General features: G+C 32.5%; 4 protein-coding genes across 4 annotated transcripts; all 4 read left to right on the top strand.

Moving 5' to 3' along the window:
- The first annotated feature begins 597 nt into the window (after positions 1 to 597).
- LOC140976369 (cysteine proteinase inhibitor 5-like) lies at positions 598 to 951 on the top strand. The gene has a single exon (XM_073440514.1). The coding sequence runs from the start codon at positions 598 to 600 to the stop codon at positions 949 to 951; it is 354 nt and encodes a 117-aa protein (XP_073296615.1).
- Positions 952 to 2,783: 1,832 nt separating this feature from the next.
- Positions 2,784 to 3,137, top strand: LOC140976443 (cysteine proteinase inhibitor 5-like). The gene has a single exon (XM_073440633.1). The coding sequence runs from the start codon at positions 2,784 to 2,786 to the stop codon at positions 3,135 to 3,137; it is 354 nt and encodes a 117-aa protein (XP_073296734.1).
- Positions 3,138 to 4,980: 1,843 nt separating this feature from the next.
- Positions 4,981 to 5,334, top strand: LOC140970758 (cysteine proteinase inhibitor 5-like). The gene has a single exon (XM_073432652.1). The coding sequence runs from the start codon at positions 4,981 to 4,983 to the stop codon at positions 5,332 to 5,334; it is 354 nt and encodes a 117-aa protein (XP_073288753.1).
- Positions 5,335 to 7,188: 1,854 nt separating this feature from the next.
- LOC140970765 (cysteine proteinase inhibitor 5-like) lies at positions 7,189 to 7,542 on the top strand. Its single transcript, XM_073432664.1, has one exon. The coding sequence runs from the start codon at positions 7,189 to 7,191 to the stop codon at positions 7,540 to 7,542; it is 354 nt and encodes a 117-aa protein (XP_073288765.1).
- Positions 7,543 to 19,433: the final 11,891 nt, after the last annotated feature.

Raw genomic sequence — 19,433 nt, forward strand, 5'->3', positions numbered from 1 at the left:
TGTGACAAAAAAAGACCCAGTAAGAATATTGATGTTTAATTCCACTTATACCAAATATAATTTATTTTCTATATTGAAATAAAGGACTAAAAATCATGTCCAAACTCAATTATTAACAACCTTTGAGATTAAGACATTTTTAATTTTGTAAGCAAACACATTGGGATTAACAAATCATATTTCAAGTTAATCAATTCAAGTAAATGCAGCTTTAGAAGAGACCACGTAACTAACACTTATTTGTGATCCCAAATTTATATGAACAAAGTCAACCACAAATGAGAGATCTTTTCCTTAGGGTAATATTGAAAGATGCATGTAGTTAACATACTTTTTATTTATTACAAGAAAGTTTGGTGAAAATTAAAAGGACACGTTGAAAAAGTTAAATATACGCTTTCTAAGTAATCCCAACTCATTTTTATCTTTCTTAAAAAAAATTTGTAACAAGATTTGACTGAACTAATGTTTGCTTAAACGTGTCAAGATAACATCATAAAAGCAGGCTTTTTGATTGGGCTTTGTCACTATAAAAACCCGCCAATAATCACTACAGATTTCACAAGCAAATAAAATTGATCTTATCAAGGAAAGAAAATGGCACCCAAATTTCTCTCGTTGCTAGTCGTTGCCTTTTCAATTCTTCTTGCTTCCTTTTCGATCGAAGCCTCCATCGCCGGTTGGAACCCGATCAGCAACTTGACCGACCCAAAGGTGGTTGAGATAGGGAAGTTTGCGGTGAAAGAGCACAACAAGCGGGTCAATGCCTTGTTAAGCTTTGTGTCGATAGTAAAAGGAGAAACTCAAATAGTTAATGGAATGAATTACAGGCTCATCATCTCCGCCACAGATGCCCACGCCGCAAATGCCGAAAGCAATTACCGGGTGGTTGTTTGGGACAATCCTTGGAGGAAAGAGAGGCGACTCATTTCGTTTGAGAAGATTGCTTAACTAATGTATATATATTTTGAAAGAGTATGAGTGATTTTATTAAAATCCCTAGAATAAAGTTTTAGTTACTGAAGTGCCGAGGAGTTGTGCAATTTTGTATTGTTGCATGTTCAAGATTAAAGTACGAAAACTTTAAAAAAATATTTGTTACAACACATGGTCTAGTAGATAGAGAATTATATATTTTTAGTTCAATTATATAATAACAAGATATTATTAAATCATTTTAGAAAAACTTATTAATTTATTAATTTATGTTAAGGAACGAACTGAAACCAGTGATCGGCTCACAAAATGATTTGGATGCGAATTCAATATTACGAAAACATATTTAAAATAGTTTTTCTGATAACTTGTAACTTATCAAATACAAAAATCTCAAGGACCTAATTGAAAATTACAAACCCTAAACTCTAAAAAAAAATAAGTTGAGGTCAAATTTGATAAACTCTTATCTTTATTTGACCCATGCACTGGTGGCGTCCTCATTGCCCTAATGTGTAAGCCATGTTATCATTTTATGGCATATTCTACAAAATATCTATTCTAATCGTTTTAAAAGATAAAGTTATAAATGTCATTTTATTGGAGATAAAATTTTTTCCATGAATATGACATATTTAAAAAACAAACAATTTCTCATCCTCAAGAATTCAAAGTTTTAGACGAGATCTTAAATTCAAGGTTCCGAGCTTTAAACAAACATGTGTTATGCAAATCACAATGATTAAAATTTGATGATTGAACATAGATTGCAGATGAAATGAGGTTAACCAAATTGTGAACAGAATTAAAAAAAATAGAAGGTTTTTTGTGAGATGATCTTATGGATTTTTATCAGTTAGACGAGTCAATTATTCCTATGTTTACAATAATAAGCAATAATTTTTGCATAAAAGTAATAATTTTCATTGGTGACATAAATAGCATCTCTATTTTGCAAAATTAACTTTTGAAATCATGTCACAAAAGTTTTTTAATAACATCGAACCCTTTAATATTATATATTTAAACAACTATTAAAATATCCAAATTAAATAATTTCTTTAAATATCTTTCTCCCATTAGTACAACTCATAACGAATTTCTAGAACAAAATTTAATATATTAGACAAGCGCAAATTTAGTTTAGTTAGCTGAATTGTGCGATTGATACTTATTAGTAAAGCGTCTCTTTAATATTGTTCAATGTGAAGAAAAATAAACCAAAGTGTGTGTGTGTGTGTGTGCGTCTGTGTGACAAAAAAAGACCCAGTAAGAATATTGATGTTTAATTCCACTTATACCAAATATAATTTATTTTCTATATTGAAATAAAGGACTAAAAATCATGTCCAAACCCAATTATTAACAACCTTTGAGATTAAGACATTTTTAATTTTGTAAGCAAACACATTGGGATTAAAAAATCATATTTCAAGTTAATCAATTCAAGTAAATGCAGCTTTAGAAGAGACCACGTAACTAACACTTATTTGTGATCCCAAATTTATATGAACAAAGTCAACCACAAATGAGAGATCTTTTCCTTAGGGTAATATTGAAAGATGCATGTAGTTAACATACTTTTTATTTATTACAAGAAAGTTTGGTGAAAATTAAAAGGACACGTTGAAAAAGTTAAATATACGCTTTCTAAGTAATCCCAACTCATTTTTTTCTTTCTTAAAAAAAATTTGTAACAAGATTTGACTGAACTAATGTTTGCTTAAACGTGTCAAGATAACATCATAAAAGCAGGCTTTTTGATTGGGCTTTGTCACTATAAAAACCCGCCAATAATCACTACAGATTTCACAAGCAAATAAAATTGATCTTATCAAGGAAAGAAAATGGCACCCAAATTTCTCTCGTTGCTAGTCGTTGCCTTTTCAATTCTTCTTGCTTCCTTTTCGATCGAAGCCTCCATCGCCGGTTGGAACCCGATCAGCAACTTGACCGACCCAAAGGTGGTTGAGATAGGGAAGTTTGCGGTGAAAGAGCACAACAAGCGGGTCAATGCCTTGTTAAGCTTTGTGTCGATAGTAAAAGGAGAAACTCAAATAGTTAATGGAATGAATTACAGGCTCATCATCTCCGCCACAGATGCCCACGCCGCAAATGCCGAAAGCAATTACCGGGTGGTTGTTTGGGACAATCCTTGGAGGAAAGAGAGGCGACTCATTTCGTTTGAGAAGATTGCTTAACTAATGTATATATATTTTGAAAGAGTATGAGTGATTTTATTAAAATCCCTAGAATAAAGTTTTAGTTACTGAAGTGCCGAGGAGTTGTGCAATTTTGTATTGTTGCATGTTCAAGATTAAAGTACGAAAACTTTAAAAAAATATTTGTTACAACACATGGTCTAGTAGATAGAGAATTATATATTTTTAGTTCAATTATATAATAACAAGATATTATTAAATCATTTTAGAAAAACTTATTAATTTATTAATTTATGTTAAGGAACGAACTGAAACCAGTGATCGGCTCACAAAATGATTTGGATGCGAATTCAATATTACGAAAACATATTTAAAATAGTTTTTCTGATAACTTGTAACTTATCAAATACAAAAATCTCAAGGACCTAATTGTAAAATTACAAACCCTAAACTCTAAAAAAAAAATAAGTTGAGGTCAAATTTGATAAACTCTTATCTTTATTTGACCCATGCACTGGTGGCGTCCTCATTGCCCTAATGTGTAAGCCATGTTATCATTTTATGGCATATTCTAATAAATATCTATTCTAATCGTTTTAAAATATAAAGTTATAAATGTCATTTTATTGGAGATAAAATTTTTTCCATGAATATGACATATTTAAAAAACAAACAAACAGTTTCTCATCCTCAAGAATTCAAAGTTTTAGACGAGATATTAAATTCAAGGTTCCGAGCTTTAAACAAACATGTGTTATGCAAATCACAATGATTAAAATTTGATGATTGAACATAGATTGCAGATGAAATGAGGTTAACCAAATTGTGAACAGAATTAAAAACAATAGAAGGTTTTTTGTGAGATGATCTTACGGATTTTTATCAGTTAGACGAGTCAATTATTCCTATGTTTACAGTAATAAGCAATAATTTTGGCATAAAAGTAATAATTTTCATTGGTGACATAAATAGCATCTCTATTTTGCAAAATTAACTTGTGAATTCATGTCACAAAAGTTTTTTAATAACATCGAACCCTTTAATATTATATATTTAAACAACTATTTAGAATATCCAAATTAAATAATTTATTTAAATATCTTTCTCTCATTAGTACAACTCATTAAGTAACGAATTTCTAGAACAAAATTTAATATATTAGACAAGCGCAAATTTAGTTTAGTTTGCTGAATTGTGCGATTGATACTTATTAGTAAAGCGTCTCTTTAATATTGTTCAATGTGAAGAAAAATAAACCAAAGTGTGTGTGTGTGTGTGTGTGTCTTTGTGACAAAAAAAGACCCAGTAAGAATATTGATGTTTAATTCAACTTATACCAAATATAATTTATTTTCTATATTGAAATAAAGGACTAAAAATCATGTCCAAACTCAATTATTAACAACCTTTGAGATTAAGACATTTTTAATTTTGTAAGCAAACACATTGGGATTAACAAATCATATTTCAAGTTAATCAATTCAAGTAAATGCAGCTTTAGAAGAGACCACGTAACTAACACTTATTTGTGATCCCAAATTTATATGAACAAAGTCAACCACAAATGAGAGATCTTTTCCTTAGGGTAATATTGAAAGATGCATGTAGTTAACATACTTTTATTTATTACAAGAAAGTTTGGTGAAAATTAAAAGGGCACGTTGAAAAAGTTAAATATACGCTTTCTAAGTAATCCCAACTCGTTTTTATCTTTCTTAAAAAAAATTTGTAACAAGATTTGACTGAACTAATGTTTGCTTAAACGTGTCAATATAACATCATAAAAGCAGGCTTTTTGATTGGGCTTTGTCACTATAAAAACCCGCCAATAATCACTACAGATTTCACAAGCAAATAAAATTGATCTGATCAAGGAAAGAAAATGGCACCCAAATTTCTCTTGTTGCTAGTCGTTGCCTTTTCAATTCTTCTTGCTTCCTCTTCGATCGAAGCCTCCATCGCCGGTTGGAACCCGATCAGCAACTTGACCGACCCAAAGGTGGTTGAGATAGGGAAGTTTGCGGTGAAAGAGCACAACAAGCGGGTCAATGCCTTGTTAAGCTTTGTGTCGATAGTAAAAGGAGAAACTCAAATAGTTAATGGAATGAATTACAGGCTCATCATCTCCGCCACAGATGCCCACGCCGCAAATGCCGAAAGCAATTACCGGGTGGTTGTTTGGGACAATCCTTGGAGGAAAGAGAGGCGACTCATTTCGTTTGAGAAGATTGCTTAACTAATGTATATATATTTTGAAAGAGTATGAGTGATTTTATTAAAATCCCTAGAATAAAGTTTTAGTTACTGAAGTGCCGAGGAGTTGTGCAATTTTGTATTGTTGCATGTTCAAGATTAAAGTACGAAAACTTTAAAAAAATATTTGTTACAACACATGGTCTAGTAGATAGTGAATTACATATTTTTAGTTCAATTATATAATAACAAGATATTATTAAATCATTTTAGAAAAACTTATTAATTTATTAATTTATGTTAAGGAACGAACTGAAACCAGTGATCGGCTCACAAAATGATTTGGATGCGAATTCAATATTACGAAAACATATTTAAAATAGTTTTTCTGATAACTTGTAACTTATCAAATACCAAAATCTCAAGGACCTAATTGTAAAATTACACACCCTAAACTCTAAAAAAAAAATAATAAGTTGAGGTCAAATTTGATAAACTCTTATCTTTATTTGACCCATGCACTGGTGGCGTCCTCATTGTCCCAATGTGTAAGCCATGTTATCATTTTATGGCATATTCTACAAAATATCTATTCTAATCGTTTTAAAAAATAAAGTTATAAATGTCATTTTATTGGAGATAAAATTTTTTCCATGAATATGACATATACTTAAAAAACAAACAAACAATTTCTCATTCTCAAGAATTCAAATTTTTAGACGAGATCTTAAATTAAAGGTTCCGAGCTTTAAACAAACATGTGTTATGCAAATCACAATGATTAAAATTTGATGATTGAACATAGATTGCAGATGAAATGAGGTTAACCAAATTGTGAACAGAATTAAAAACAATAGAAGGTTTTTTGTGAGATGATCTTACGGATTTTTATCAGTTAGACGAGTCAATTATTCTTATGTTTACAATAATAAGCAATACTTTTGGCATAAAAGTAATAATTTTCATTGGTGACATAAATAGCATCTCTATTTTGCAAAATTAACTTGTGAAATCATGTCACAAAAGTGTTTTAATAACATCGAACCCTTTAATGATATATTTAAACAACTATTTAGAATATTCAAATTAAATAATTTCTTTAAATATCTTTCTCTCATTAGTACAACTCATTAAGTAACAAATTTCTAGAACAATATTTAATATATTAGACAAGCGCAAATTTAGTTTAGTTAGCTGATTTGTGCGATTGATACTTATTAGTAAAGCGTCGCTTTAATATTGTTCAATGTGAAGAAAAATAAACCAAAGTGTATGTGTGTGTGTGTGTGTCTGTGTCTGTGTGACAAAAAAAGACCTAGTAAGAATATTGATGTTTAATTCAACTTATACCAAATATAATTTATTTTCTATATTGAAATAAAGGACTAAAAATCATGTCCAAACTCAATTATTAACAACCTTTGAGATTAAGACATTTTTAATTTTGTAAGCAAACACATTGGGATTAACAAATCATATTTCAAGTTAATCAATTCAAGTAAATGCAGCTTTAGAAGAGACCACGTAACTAACACTTATTTGTGATCCCAAATTTATATGAACAAAGTCAACCACAAATTAGAGATTTTTTACCTTAGGGTAATATTGAAAGATGCATGTAGTTAACATACATTTTATTTATTACAAGAAAGTTTGGTGAAAATTAAAAGGACACGTTGAAAAAGTTAAATATACGCTTTCTAAGTAATCCCAACTCGATTTTATCTTTCTTAAAAAAAATTTGTAACAAGATTTGACTGAAGTAATGTTTGCTTAAACGTGTCAATATAACATCATAAAAGCAGGCTTTTTGATTGGGCTTTGTCACTATAAAAACCCGCCAATAATCACTACAGATTTCACAAGCAAATAAAATTGATCGGATCAAGGAAAGAAAATGGCACCCAAATTTCTCTCGTTGCTAGTCTTTACCTTTTCAATTCTTCTTGCTTCCTCTTCGATCGAAGCCTACATCACCGGTTGGAACCCGATCAGCAACTTGACCGACCCAAAGGTGGTTGAGATAGGGAAGTTTGCCGTGAAAGAGCACAACAAGCGGGTCAATGCCTTGTTAAGCTTTGTGTCGATAGTAAAAGGAGAAACTCAAATAGTTAATGGTATGAATTACAGGCTCATCATCTCCGCCACAGATGCCCTCGCCGCAAATGCCGAAAGCAATTACCGGGTGGTTGTTTGGGACAAGCCTTGGAGGAAAGAGAGGCGACTCATTTCGTTTGAGAAGATTGCTTAACTAATGTATATATATTTTGAAAGAGTATGAGTGATTTTATTAAAATCCCTAGAATAAAGTTTTAGTTACTGAAGTGCCGAGGAGTTGTGCAATTTTGTATTGTTGCATGTTCAAGATTAAAGTACGAAAACTTTAAAAAAAATATTTGTTACAACACATGGTCTAGTAGATAGAGAATTATATATTTTTAGTTCAATTATATAATAACAAGATATTATTAAATCATTTTAGAAAAACTTATTAATTTATTAATTTATGTTAAGAAACGAACTGAAACCAGTGATCGGCTTACGAAAACATATTTAAAATAGTTTTCTGATAACTTGTAACTTATCAAATACAAAAATCTCAAGGACCTAATTGTAAGCCACTGGTGGCGTCCTCATTGCCCAAATGTGTAAGCCATGTTATCATTTTATGGCATATTCTACAAAATATCTATTCTAATCGTTTTAAAAGATAAAGTTATAAATGTCATTTTATTGGAGATAAAAAATTTTCCATGAATATGACATACTTAAAAAACAAACAAACAATTTCTCATCCTCAAGAATTCAAAGTTTTAGACGAGATCTTAATTAATTCAAGGTTCCGAGCTTTAAACAAACATGTGTTATGCAAATCACAATGATTAAAATTTGATGATTGAACATAGATTGCAGATGAAATGAGGTTAACCAAATTGTGAACATAATTAAAAAAAATAGAAGGTTTTTTGTGAGATGATCCTACGGATTTTTATCAGTTAGACGAGTCAATTATTCCTATGTTTACAATAATAGGCAATACTTTTGGCATAAAAGTAATAATTTTCATTAGTGACATAAATAGCATCTCTATTTTGCAAAATTAACTTGTGAAATCATGTCACAAAAGTTTTTAATAACATCGAACCCTTTAAAATTATATATTTAAACAACTATTTAGAATATCCAAATTAAATAATTTCCTTAAATATCTTTCTCCCATTAGTACAACTCATTAAGTAACGAATTTCTAGAACAAAATTTAATATATTAGACAAGCGCAAATTTAGTTTAGTTAGCTGATTTGTGCGATTGATACTTATTAGTAAAGCGTCGCTTTAATATTGTTCAATGTGAAGAAAAATAAACCAAAGTGTATGTATGTGTGTGTGTGTGTCTGTGTGACAAAAAAAGACCCAGTAAGAATATTGATGTTTATTTCCACTTATACCAAATATAATTTATTTTCTATATTGAAATAATTTATTTTCTATATTAAAATAAAGGACTAAAAATCATGTCCAAATTCAATTATTAACAACCTTTGAGATTAAGACATTTTTAGTTTTGTAAGCAAACACATTGGGATTAACAAATCATATTTCAAGTGAATCAATTCAAGTAAATGCACCTTTAAAAGAGGCCACGTAACTAACACTTATTTGTGATCCCAAATTTATATGAACAAAGTCAACCACAAATGAGAGATCTTTTCCTTAGGGTAATATTGAAAGATGCATGTAGTTAACATACTTTTTATTTATTACAAGAAAGTTTGGTTAAAATTAAAAGGACACGTTGAAAAAGTTAAATATACGCTTTCTAAGTAATCCCAACTCGATTTTATCTTTCTTAAAAAAAATTTGTAACAAGATTTGACTGAACTAATATTTGCTTAAACGTGTCAATATAACATCATAAAAGCAGGCTTTTTGATTGGGTTTTGTCACTATGAAAACCCGACAATAATCACCACAGATTTCACAAGCAAATAAAATTGATCTGATCAAGGAAAGAAAATGGCACTCAAATTTCTCTCGTTGCTAGTCGTTACCTTTTCAATTCTTCTTGCTTCTTCTTCGAACGAAGCCTCCATCGCCGGTTGGAACCCGATCAGTAACTTGACCGACCCAAAGGTGGTTGAGATAGGGAAGTTTGCGGTGAAAGAGCACAACAGGCGGGTCAATGCCTTGTTAAGCTTTGTGTCGATAGTAAAAAGAGAAACTCAAATAGTTAATGGTATGAATTAAAGGCTCATCATCTCCGCCACAGATGCCCTCGCCGCAAATGCCGAAAGCAATTACCGGGTGGTTGTTTGGGACAAGCCTTGGAGGAAAGAGAGGCGACTCATTTCGTTTGAGAAGATTGCTTAACTAATATATATATATTGTGAAAGAGTATGAGTGATTTTATTAAAATCCCAAGAATAAAGTTTTAGTTACTGAAGTGCCGAGGAGTTGTGCAATTTTGTATTGTTGCATGTTCAAGATTAAAGTACGAAAACTTTAAAAAAAATATTTGTCACAACACATAGTCTAGTAGATAGAGAATTATATATTTTTAGTTCAATTATATAATAACAAGATATTATTAAATCATTTTAGAAAAACTTATTAATTTATGTTAAGGAACGAACTGAAACCAGTGATCGGCTCACAAAATGATTTGGATGCGACTTCAATATTACTAAAACATATTTAAAATAGTTTTTCTGATAACTTGTAACTTATCATAGATCAAAATCTCAAGGACCTAATTGTAAAATTACACACCCTCAACTCTAAAAAAAAAAAAATCAGTTGATGTCAAATTTGATAAACTCTTATCTTTGTTTGACCCATGCACTGGTGGCGTCCTCATTGCCCCAATGTGTAAGGCGTGTTATAATTTCATCGCATACTCTACAAAACATATATTCTAATCGTTTTAAAAAATAAAGTTATAAAAGTCATTTTATTGGAGATACAATTTTTTCCATGAATATATATGACATACTTAAAAAACAAACAAACAATTTCTCAACCTCAAGAATTCAAAGTTTGAGACGAGAGCTTAAATTCAAGGTTCCGAGCTTTAAACAAACAAGTTTTATGCAAATCACAATGATTAAAATTTGATGATTGAACATAGATTGCGGATGAAATGAGGTTAACCAAATTGTGAACACCATTAAAAACAATAGATGGTTTTTTGTGAGATGATCTTACGGATTTTTATGAGTTAGACGAGTCAATCATTCCTATGTTTACAATAATAAGCAATTCTTTTGGCATAAAAAGTAATAATTTTCATTGGTGACATAAATAGCATCTCTATCTTGCAAAATTAACTTGTGAAATAATGTCACAAAAGTTTTTTTAATAACATCGAACCCTTTAATGATATATTTAAACAACTATTTAGAATATCCAAATTAAATAATTTCTTTAAATATCTTTTTCCCATTAGTACAACTCATTAAGTAACGAATTTCTAGAACAAAATTTAATATATTAGACAAGAGCAAATTTAGTTTAGTTAGCTGAATTGTACGATTGATACTTATTAGTAAAGCGTCGCTTTAATATTGTTCAATGTGAAGAAAAATAAACCAAAATGTATGTGTGTGTGTGTGTGTCTGTGTGACAAAAAAAGACCGAGTAAGAATATTGTTGTTTATTTCCACTTATACCAAATATAATTTATTTTCTATATTGAAATAAATGACTACAAATCATGTCCAAACTCAATTATTAACAACCTTTGAGATTAAGACATTTTTAATTTTGTAAGCAAACACATTGGGATTAACAAATCATATTTCAAGTTAATCAATTCAAGTAAATGCAGCTTTAGAAGAGACCACGTAACTAACACTTATTTGTGATCCAAAATTTATATGACCAAAGTCAACCTTAAATGAGAGATTTTTTCCTTAGGGTAATATTGAAAGATGCATGTAGTTAACATACTTTTTATTTATTACAAGAAAGTTTGGTGAAAATTAAAAGGAAACGTTGAAAAAGTTAAATATACGCTTTCTAGGTATTCCCAACTCGATTTTATCTTTCTTAAAAAAAATTTGTAACAAGATTTGACTGAACAAATGTTTGCTTGAACGTGTCAATATAACATCATAAAAGCAAGCTTTTTGATTGGGCTTTGTCATTATAAAAACCCGCCAATAATCACTACAGATTTCACAAGCAAATAAAATTGATCTGATCAAGGAAAGAAGTCGTTACCTTTTCGTTTTCCCAGAAGGAATTGAATATGCGTCAGCGGAGATGGTTGGAACATGTAAAAGACTATGATTGCACCATTAGCTATCATCCTGGTAAAGCTAATGTGGTTGCAGATGCTTTGAGTAGCAAGTCCAGTTCTTTGTTGAGTTCAATGATTTCGAAACCATTGTTGCTTTATTTGCAAAGAAATGATATAACTCTGGTATATTTAGGTACAGTGGCTCAATTATCTGCATTAGTTCTCCGCTCTACTTTATTTGAACGTATTTTGAAGGAACAACAGTCCGTTGGTCAGTTATTGGATTTGAAAAGGAAAAGTGATCTGACAAGAGTTTCTGAGTTTGGGTTGAATCGTGATGGGTTATTGACCTTTTGAGGTAGAATATGTGTTCCTATAGGTGATGACAATTGAAGAGACGTACTCACTGAAGCTCATACAGCGCCATATTCTGTACATCCTGGTAGTACCAAGATGTACCAAGATCTTCGACGCCTTTACTGGTGGCCAGGTATGAAGAAAGATATCATGTTATTTGTTTCTGAATATCTAACCTGTCAGCAGGTTAAGATTGAGCATCAAAGACCGGCGGGGTTGTTGCAATCCTTGCCTATACCGCAATGAAAATGAGAACACATTACTATGGATTTTGTTATTGGATTGCCAAGGACGCAGAAAGGCTTCAATTCCATTTGGGTGATCGTGGATCAATTAACCAAGTCATCACATTTTCTCCCAGTCAAGACGACTTATTCCATGAATCAATATGTTGAGGCTTATATTCAGGAAATTGTGAGACTTCATGGGATATCGGTGTCGATAGTTTCAAATCGTGATCCACGGTTTACATCTGAATTTTGGAAGAGTATACATCGAGCTTTGGGAAAGAAATTGGCCTTTAGCACCGCCTACCATCCTCAAAGCGACGGTCAATCAGAAAGGGTTATCCAAATTCTTGAAGATATGCTAAGGGCTTGTACGATTGATTTCCCAGGAAGTTTGGATTCCAAGTTGCCTTTGATAGAGTTCACATATAATAACAGTTTCCAGTCTTCTATCGGCATGGCACCTTATGAAGCTTTATATGGAAGAAAGTGCGGATCTCCTTTGTATTGGGAAGAGGTACGTGAAAGGAAGATGTTAGGCCCGGAGTTAGTTCAACAAACAGTAGATGTTGTGGAATTGATCCAAGAAAGAATGAAGACCACTCAGTCTAGACAGAAAAGTTATGCCGATGTGAGACGACGGCCTTTGGCATTCGAGGTTGGCGATCATGTGTTTATTAAAATAGCTCCTCTCAAGGGAGTTATGCGATTTGGTAAGAAAGGTAAGCTAAGTCCTCGATATATTGGGCCGTTTGAGATTCTTGATAAGATTGGAGACCGAGCCTATCGTCTTGCGTTGTCACCGGGCTTGGATCGATTTCACAACGTATTCCATATTTCCATGCTTCGTAAGTATATTGTTAATCCATCTCATGTTCTTCGTTACGAATCACTGGACTTTTTACCCAATTTGAGTTATGAAGAAATGCCAGTTCAAATACTTGATTGCAAGGTTAAAGTGTTAAGGAACAAAGAGATTGGTCTTGTCAAAGTTCTTTCGAGAAATCATGTGATTGAAGAGGCCACGTGGGAACCAGAAGAGGAGATGAAACATCGTTATCCAAGTTTATTCGACGGTAAGCAAATTTCGGGGAGGAAATTTTTATAAGGAGGGGAGATTGTAATATCCCAACCTTTTAGCATTTTATTGTTTATAATATTATTTTTTGGTTGGGTGTTTAGGAAATATGTTTATTGGAATGGTTAATTTATAGTCATTGTTTATGGCTATTGTTTTGGTATTAAGTTTATAGTTGGTGATGATTATGGAAATGAATGGGTAGAATAGAAAGTTGATCTTGAGCCAAATAGGAAATGGAAGTGCAGAAACAGTATGAAAAATGTGGCAGTAGTTGTGGTTTTAGTATAATGTTTTTTATATTGATCCAATTGATGTGAGGCTAATTTCATTAGAAAGATAAGGTATAAGGCTATAACTTTCATGTTTTGAGTTTTGTTCAAATCATTAGGAAAGACGAGCCAAAAGTGACCCGAAGTATGTCGTGTGTATCGTTGTTCTCGCACTGACACATGTTGGGAGGATGAGCATAAGTTTTTCCTCAGACCTTCAAATGATATGAGGCTAATTGGAGATGCAAGAAAAGACAAGGGCTACAACTTTCATGTTTACCACTTTGGCTAATTTGGAAGAAAAAGTATAGTTTTGGCCCTTAGACAGTGGGTACACGGACCCCCACATGGGGTTCGGGTCTTGCCAAGTAAAATGTGTTATTTCTGTGTGTGCATGGACCCATGCACGGAGGGGGGCACAGGGTCCGTGTCTATGGCATAGAAAACACGTTTTTTTGAAAATATTGAAGGCTTATAATCACAATTCCAGAGGCTTCTACCCATTTCTTCTTCTTTCCTCTCCCTTGGATCGTTTATTGCCTTTTTCCCTCAAAGATTTTCTTTCCTTCGATTCTCCATTACTAGTACAAGGATCATAGTTGATTTCTTAGTGTCTCCTACCTTAGATTTCAAGCTACAAGGTAAGAACTTTGTATTTTGGAGTTGAGAAGGGTTTGAGGTATTAAAGGTTTAAGTTGGTTTGATTGATTCCTTTGATTGTTGGTGATGATTAATGGTTGAATTCATGTATTTTGTTGTTGGAATTTATTCAAGGTTACCTTAGCAATCATATTGCTTGTGGGTAGTAAGTAGAAGCTTTCCCTTCAAATGCTCACATGATATATATGTATATAAGTCATGTTTATTGATGTCTAGCTCCTTCCATTGTTATATTATTGATGTATGTATTTTTATTTGTTCATTGATCCAAGAATACCATTGAATTCATTGATAAAGAGCTAGTACTCTATTGTTGTCTACCAAGTATTTGTTAAATTGCCTCAATGAAATTTCCTATTATTGAAGCCAAGGAATGATAGTTATTACATGCATGTCATTGGCCAATTTCATTATTATGAGTATCTCTCACAGTTTTGATATATTTATATATCAAAGAGATACTATCCACAGGTTACAGGTCACAGAAATATCATTTCCTTTCCTTTAATTCATGCCATGATATACCATCTATATTGCCTTGATGATGTATTGTTCATTGAAGATGATAATGTTCTATTTTCATTGCCATTGTCATAGCCATGTTTCAAGCCAAGCAATGTATATGTACTTTTTATGTACAGCTTTCCACTTACTGAGTTTTATCTCATTCCAGTTAATATCATGTGATACTGGTGATAAAAAAGAATGAAAAATAAATTGTCCAGGCGGAAGAAGTCATATAGCAAGGAAGGGAAACTTTTGAACTTTTGTCATGAAACTTTTATTTTGGGGTATTGAATATTGCAAGTGTTTAGAATGATTTATTTTGGTAAATGAATGATGGGAAAATTTTATGTTGGCTGTTGACTTTGTTTTGGATGATTCAAAGGTGAATGTTTATGTATACTAAATTTTGAAAATGTTTTTTTATATTAAATGATATATTGTTCTTTCCCTTTAAAATAATAAGTCTTCCGCATATGTTATTAGTTTTAAAATGTTATTCCATGGGAGAGGACTGTTTCAGTCCACTACTCGTTTTCTTTAAAATATACTAGGGAATTTTTTTTTCTTTTCTTAAAATACTTTCGGCTAAATATACTTATATATGTGTGTGTGTGTGTGTGTGTGTGTGTGTGTGTGTATACTAATTATTTGAAAATCAAAAACGCAGTGCAAAACATAAAATAGTAGGATGTCACCCAAACCTAAAACTAGTAATTTTCAAAATAAAGTATAAGCATCTTAAATCCTCTCAAAACCACTCAAATGCATCAAAAGTCATAATCGTCATCAAATCTTTAAAATCATACTAGTGCGGAAAAACTAGTAAAGATCTTCGAGTTATGTGCACCATCTGTCCAACTAGTTCAACCATCAAGTCCACCAACATCATCAAAATCATGCTCACACGCACCGATCACACCTAGTGAATCTAATGACTCGACAAACCTTAACCATGCTAGCAAGTAATACATATACATTCACATGCGACAGTGAAAATACTTTTAATAAAAATAGCTTTTCATGAACATGCATAAACTTTAAACATTTTTCCTTTCATCATATCATTTTCTTTTCATCATAAACATATACATATACATTCCATTTAAGGTGAATTCCGTTCATTAATTGTGACCATCCTTTCATCCTTCGATCGATTAATCAATCTCAGCTGTAACCATGGTAGGCTACGAGGCAACATTGACCACTTTTCCGTTATGTGCCTTGGCCTATTGTCGGCAGGAACATCAGCGACAATCTCACCCTCAACTGAGCCTTGACCTTATATCGTCATATCTTTTCGATGGAAATTTGGTCGTTGGGTTCTCAAGGGGCTTTATCCCATAAATGGGTTCCACTGGGGCTTCGTCCCTCACTATCCCCATTTCCTTACCGTCACAATTAAATCACTTCTTTCCAAAACATTTTTCTTCGTTTCCATCACTTTATAAAAATACATGCAATAATATCAATTTCTTTTAAACCAAGCATACACCAAATTTTTTAGCATTTATCATTTTCCATCATAAAATTTCATAATATTTCAAAATAAACATTTTAACATTCATTACAGCATTCAGGGCACTACCAGGATGTCTAACATTTTTCAGGTGTAAAATGATCATTTTGCACTAGCCTTCCCTCAAACTATCTAGGACCATGACTCGACCCTATTAGGACCCATGAACACGTCCCTACAGCAGCTAGCATCCTACTCTTTCCTAGCCACCAAATCGAATCCCTTCTTCCTTAAAAAAAACGTGCAGCCCTCTCCTAGCTCTCGTCCATCCCTTAACCATGCATCTAGGGGCTCTTAAACCTACTGATATATGTCCCTTTTCATAACCCTATCATGGCAGTCTCTTTGTTCAACATAAACAAGTATTTAGAAGCGTAAAAATCAAAGTTTTATCATGTATATGCCTCAAAAACAAAAATAAAATGAGGGTTTCATATTTTTCTTGCAAAAATGATTAAATACACATAATATGGTATGAATGATGAGTGAAGGAAGATTAAGGCGTGCATTTGCTTATTTCATGCACGAAAAAACAATTCTTGATGCGAGGGACGTTGGCGGAGAGATGGGGGAGAATCCTTGCTGCGTTTGTCCTCCAAGTTCACGTGAAAAACCTTGAAAGTGGACGTGTGTGTTCGTGTGTGCTGCTAGGGAAGAGTTCTATTTTTTTTTGAGGTGGTGTGCGTTAGTTATGAGTGTAAATTAGGGTTTAGGAGTCAATATTTGGTATTAAATAATAAGGTGGAAATCTTGACCCAAAAACTATAGTATAACAGGACCATTAGAATGTAGGAAAATTATTTTATTTAGGATATTTTCGAAAATATTAACCGAGCTTCCAAAAAGTCCCTATTTTCATCAAAAATCGATTGTCGGTTTAAAATATGACTCGGCGCGTCAAAAACACCTCAAAAGTTACCATTTTTGAAAATATCATATAGAATATACCATATCTTAAATAACTAAAAATAATATTTAATAAAGATATTTTTCTTTTACGGTCCCCGGTCTCCGTTCATTGATCGCGTCTCGAATAACCCTTAAAAACACAGTTTTAATTCATTCTAATAGAAAATCCTATTTTAAATATGTAAACATGCCTACCACATTCAATAAATGCAATTAAAACAAATTAATTAAACATTTTCGATAGATTTGCATGCAGTTTGATTACGTTACCGCATTTTGAACCTTACAATTCCTCCCTCCATTAAATGAAATTTCGTCCTAGAAATTAAAATTTACCGAATAACTCCAGGTAGAGACTCTTCATGTCAGTCTCGGTTTCCCAAGTAGCTTCCTCCTCCGAATGATTTAGCTACTTGACTTTGACTATTTGAATGACCTTATTCTGGAGCCTTCTTTCTTGCCTATCCAAAATTTGTATAGGCTTTGCCTCATAGGACATACTTGGAATCAACTGCAGAGGTTCATAATTTAGTACATATGAAGGATTCGACATGTACTTTCGCAACATCGAGATACGGAACACATTATGCACTCCAGCTAGCGTCAATAGTAACTGAACATCTGCCCTTTTTATTGCTTAAAAAGTACTAGAATTTTTTTTCCTCACTCAATATTTCGGCCATATACATATACTACATAAAAATATTTTACCCCTTAAAATAAAACATCAACCAACTAGTATTTGAAAAATCAAGTGAAGTAGTCATAAAATGAAATCGTCAAATGTTTTACCAAACCTAAAAAACAATAAATTTGAAAAGTATAGCTCATACTAAACCTCTCAAAATCTCTCAAAAACTTAAATAAATAGTCTTAAAATCTTTAACGTGAATCATGAATCATAAATCATAAATACGGTTAAAAGTAGAAGCGCTGGTCCTCGGGTTGTGTGCACCTTCAGTCCCGTCAGATCATCTATCAAGACCTCCATCAAACTCACCTGCATCCATCACACCTAGTGAGTCTAAAGACTCAACACACCCTAATCTTTATAACAAATAATACGTATAAAATCACAAGCAACATTGAAAATACTTTTACGTAAAGATAACATTTTCATGACATGAAAACATAAACCTTAATATTTTCCATTTTCCTCAACATGACATAACATAAAACCTTTTATCATGATCATAAACATTTTCCTTATCCTTTATTGAATTCAGATCGTTAATTGTAACTTTCCTCAAACCTCAAAAAGTCGATGGATCCATCTACATGAAACCGCAGTACTGGACGGCGAGGGACACCAGCAACACTCTCACCGATCAACTGGGCCCTGGCCTATCCTCATCGAATTGAAATATGATCGTCGGGCTCCCTCTAGGGCCTTTTCCCATAAATGGGCTCCCTCTGGGACCTTTTCCCTCATGATATTCCCATTCTTATCTCAAACCTCATACCTCAACAGTCATAATTACTTCACTTCCTCCAATGTTTTACATTTTCATTACTTTATAAAATCATGCATAACATAACCCTTTTGTTTTTGAAACCAAGCATGCAACATGTCTTTTAAATTTCTTCCTTAAATCATAAAATCGAATAGACATTTAAAACTCATAATTTCCTCATGTAAAATTCATAATCATTTAAAAATAATCATAATATCATAAAAACAGCATTTAGAGCACTGTAATGACGTTTACTAATTTTCATGTGTAAAACGACCGTTTTACCCCTGGACGTGACATTTTACGTTTTTGACTTTTTCTTTATTTCATTGACTTTAACATGTCCCAAATAATTATTTAAGCTTAAATTAAAATTCCCATAATTTTATTTAGCAGAAAAATGAGAGTTTTTAATTTATCTTTAATTAATCGTTTTGACGGTGTTTTAATCCCCAAAAATCCCAAACTTTAATATAAAATTCCTAAATTCAAAACTTAGACTTTTTATATTACTTTAGCACTTATGAACCATGATTCGACCCCCGTGAGCCGTGTTTCGATTTATTTTTGTTAAGAAAACCCTAAAGTGACCTACAAAAGTCCCACCTGAGCCATGTCTCGATTTTGTCGAGCCCAAACCCTGACCAACCCCTAAGTGCACCCTACTGGACCCTCAAGACCCCTAGGATCAGACCACAACCTAAAAACCGTAGCCCCCAACCCCAACCATGTGCTGGCCGAGAACTCCCTTAGTGCACGGACTCTTCTTTTTGGAGCTTAGGACTCTAGCGACGCCCAAGCCCCTGAACCAACATGTCGTGCACCTTCTTAGGACCCTAGTGAGACACCCTATCCCAGCCCGTGACCTACATGCCAAGCCCCCAAGCCCTTGGAAGCCTGCGCCCTCTTGCGCACAAGATGC

Source organism: Primulina huaijiensis, chromosome 1, assembly GCF_012295235.1.
Source record: "Primulina huaijiensis isolate GDHJ02 chromosome 1, ASM1229523v2, whole genome shotgun sequence".
Classification (NCBI taxonomy): domain Eukaryota; kingdom Viridiplantae; phylum Streptophyta; class Magnoliopsida; order Lamiales; family Gesneriaceae; genus Primulina; species Primulina huaijiensis.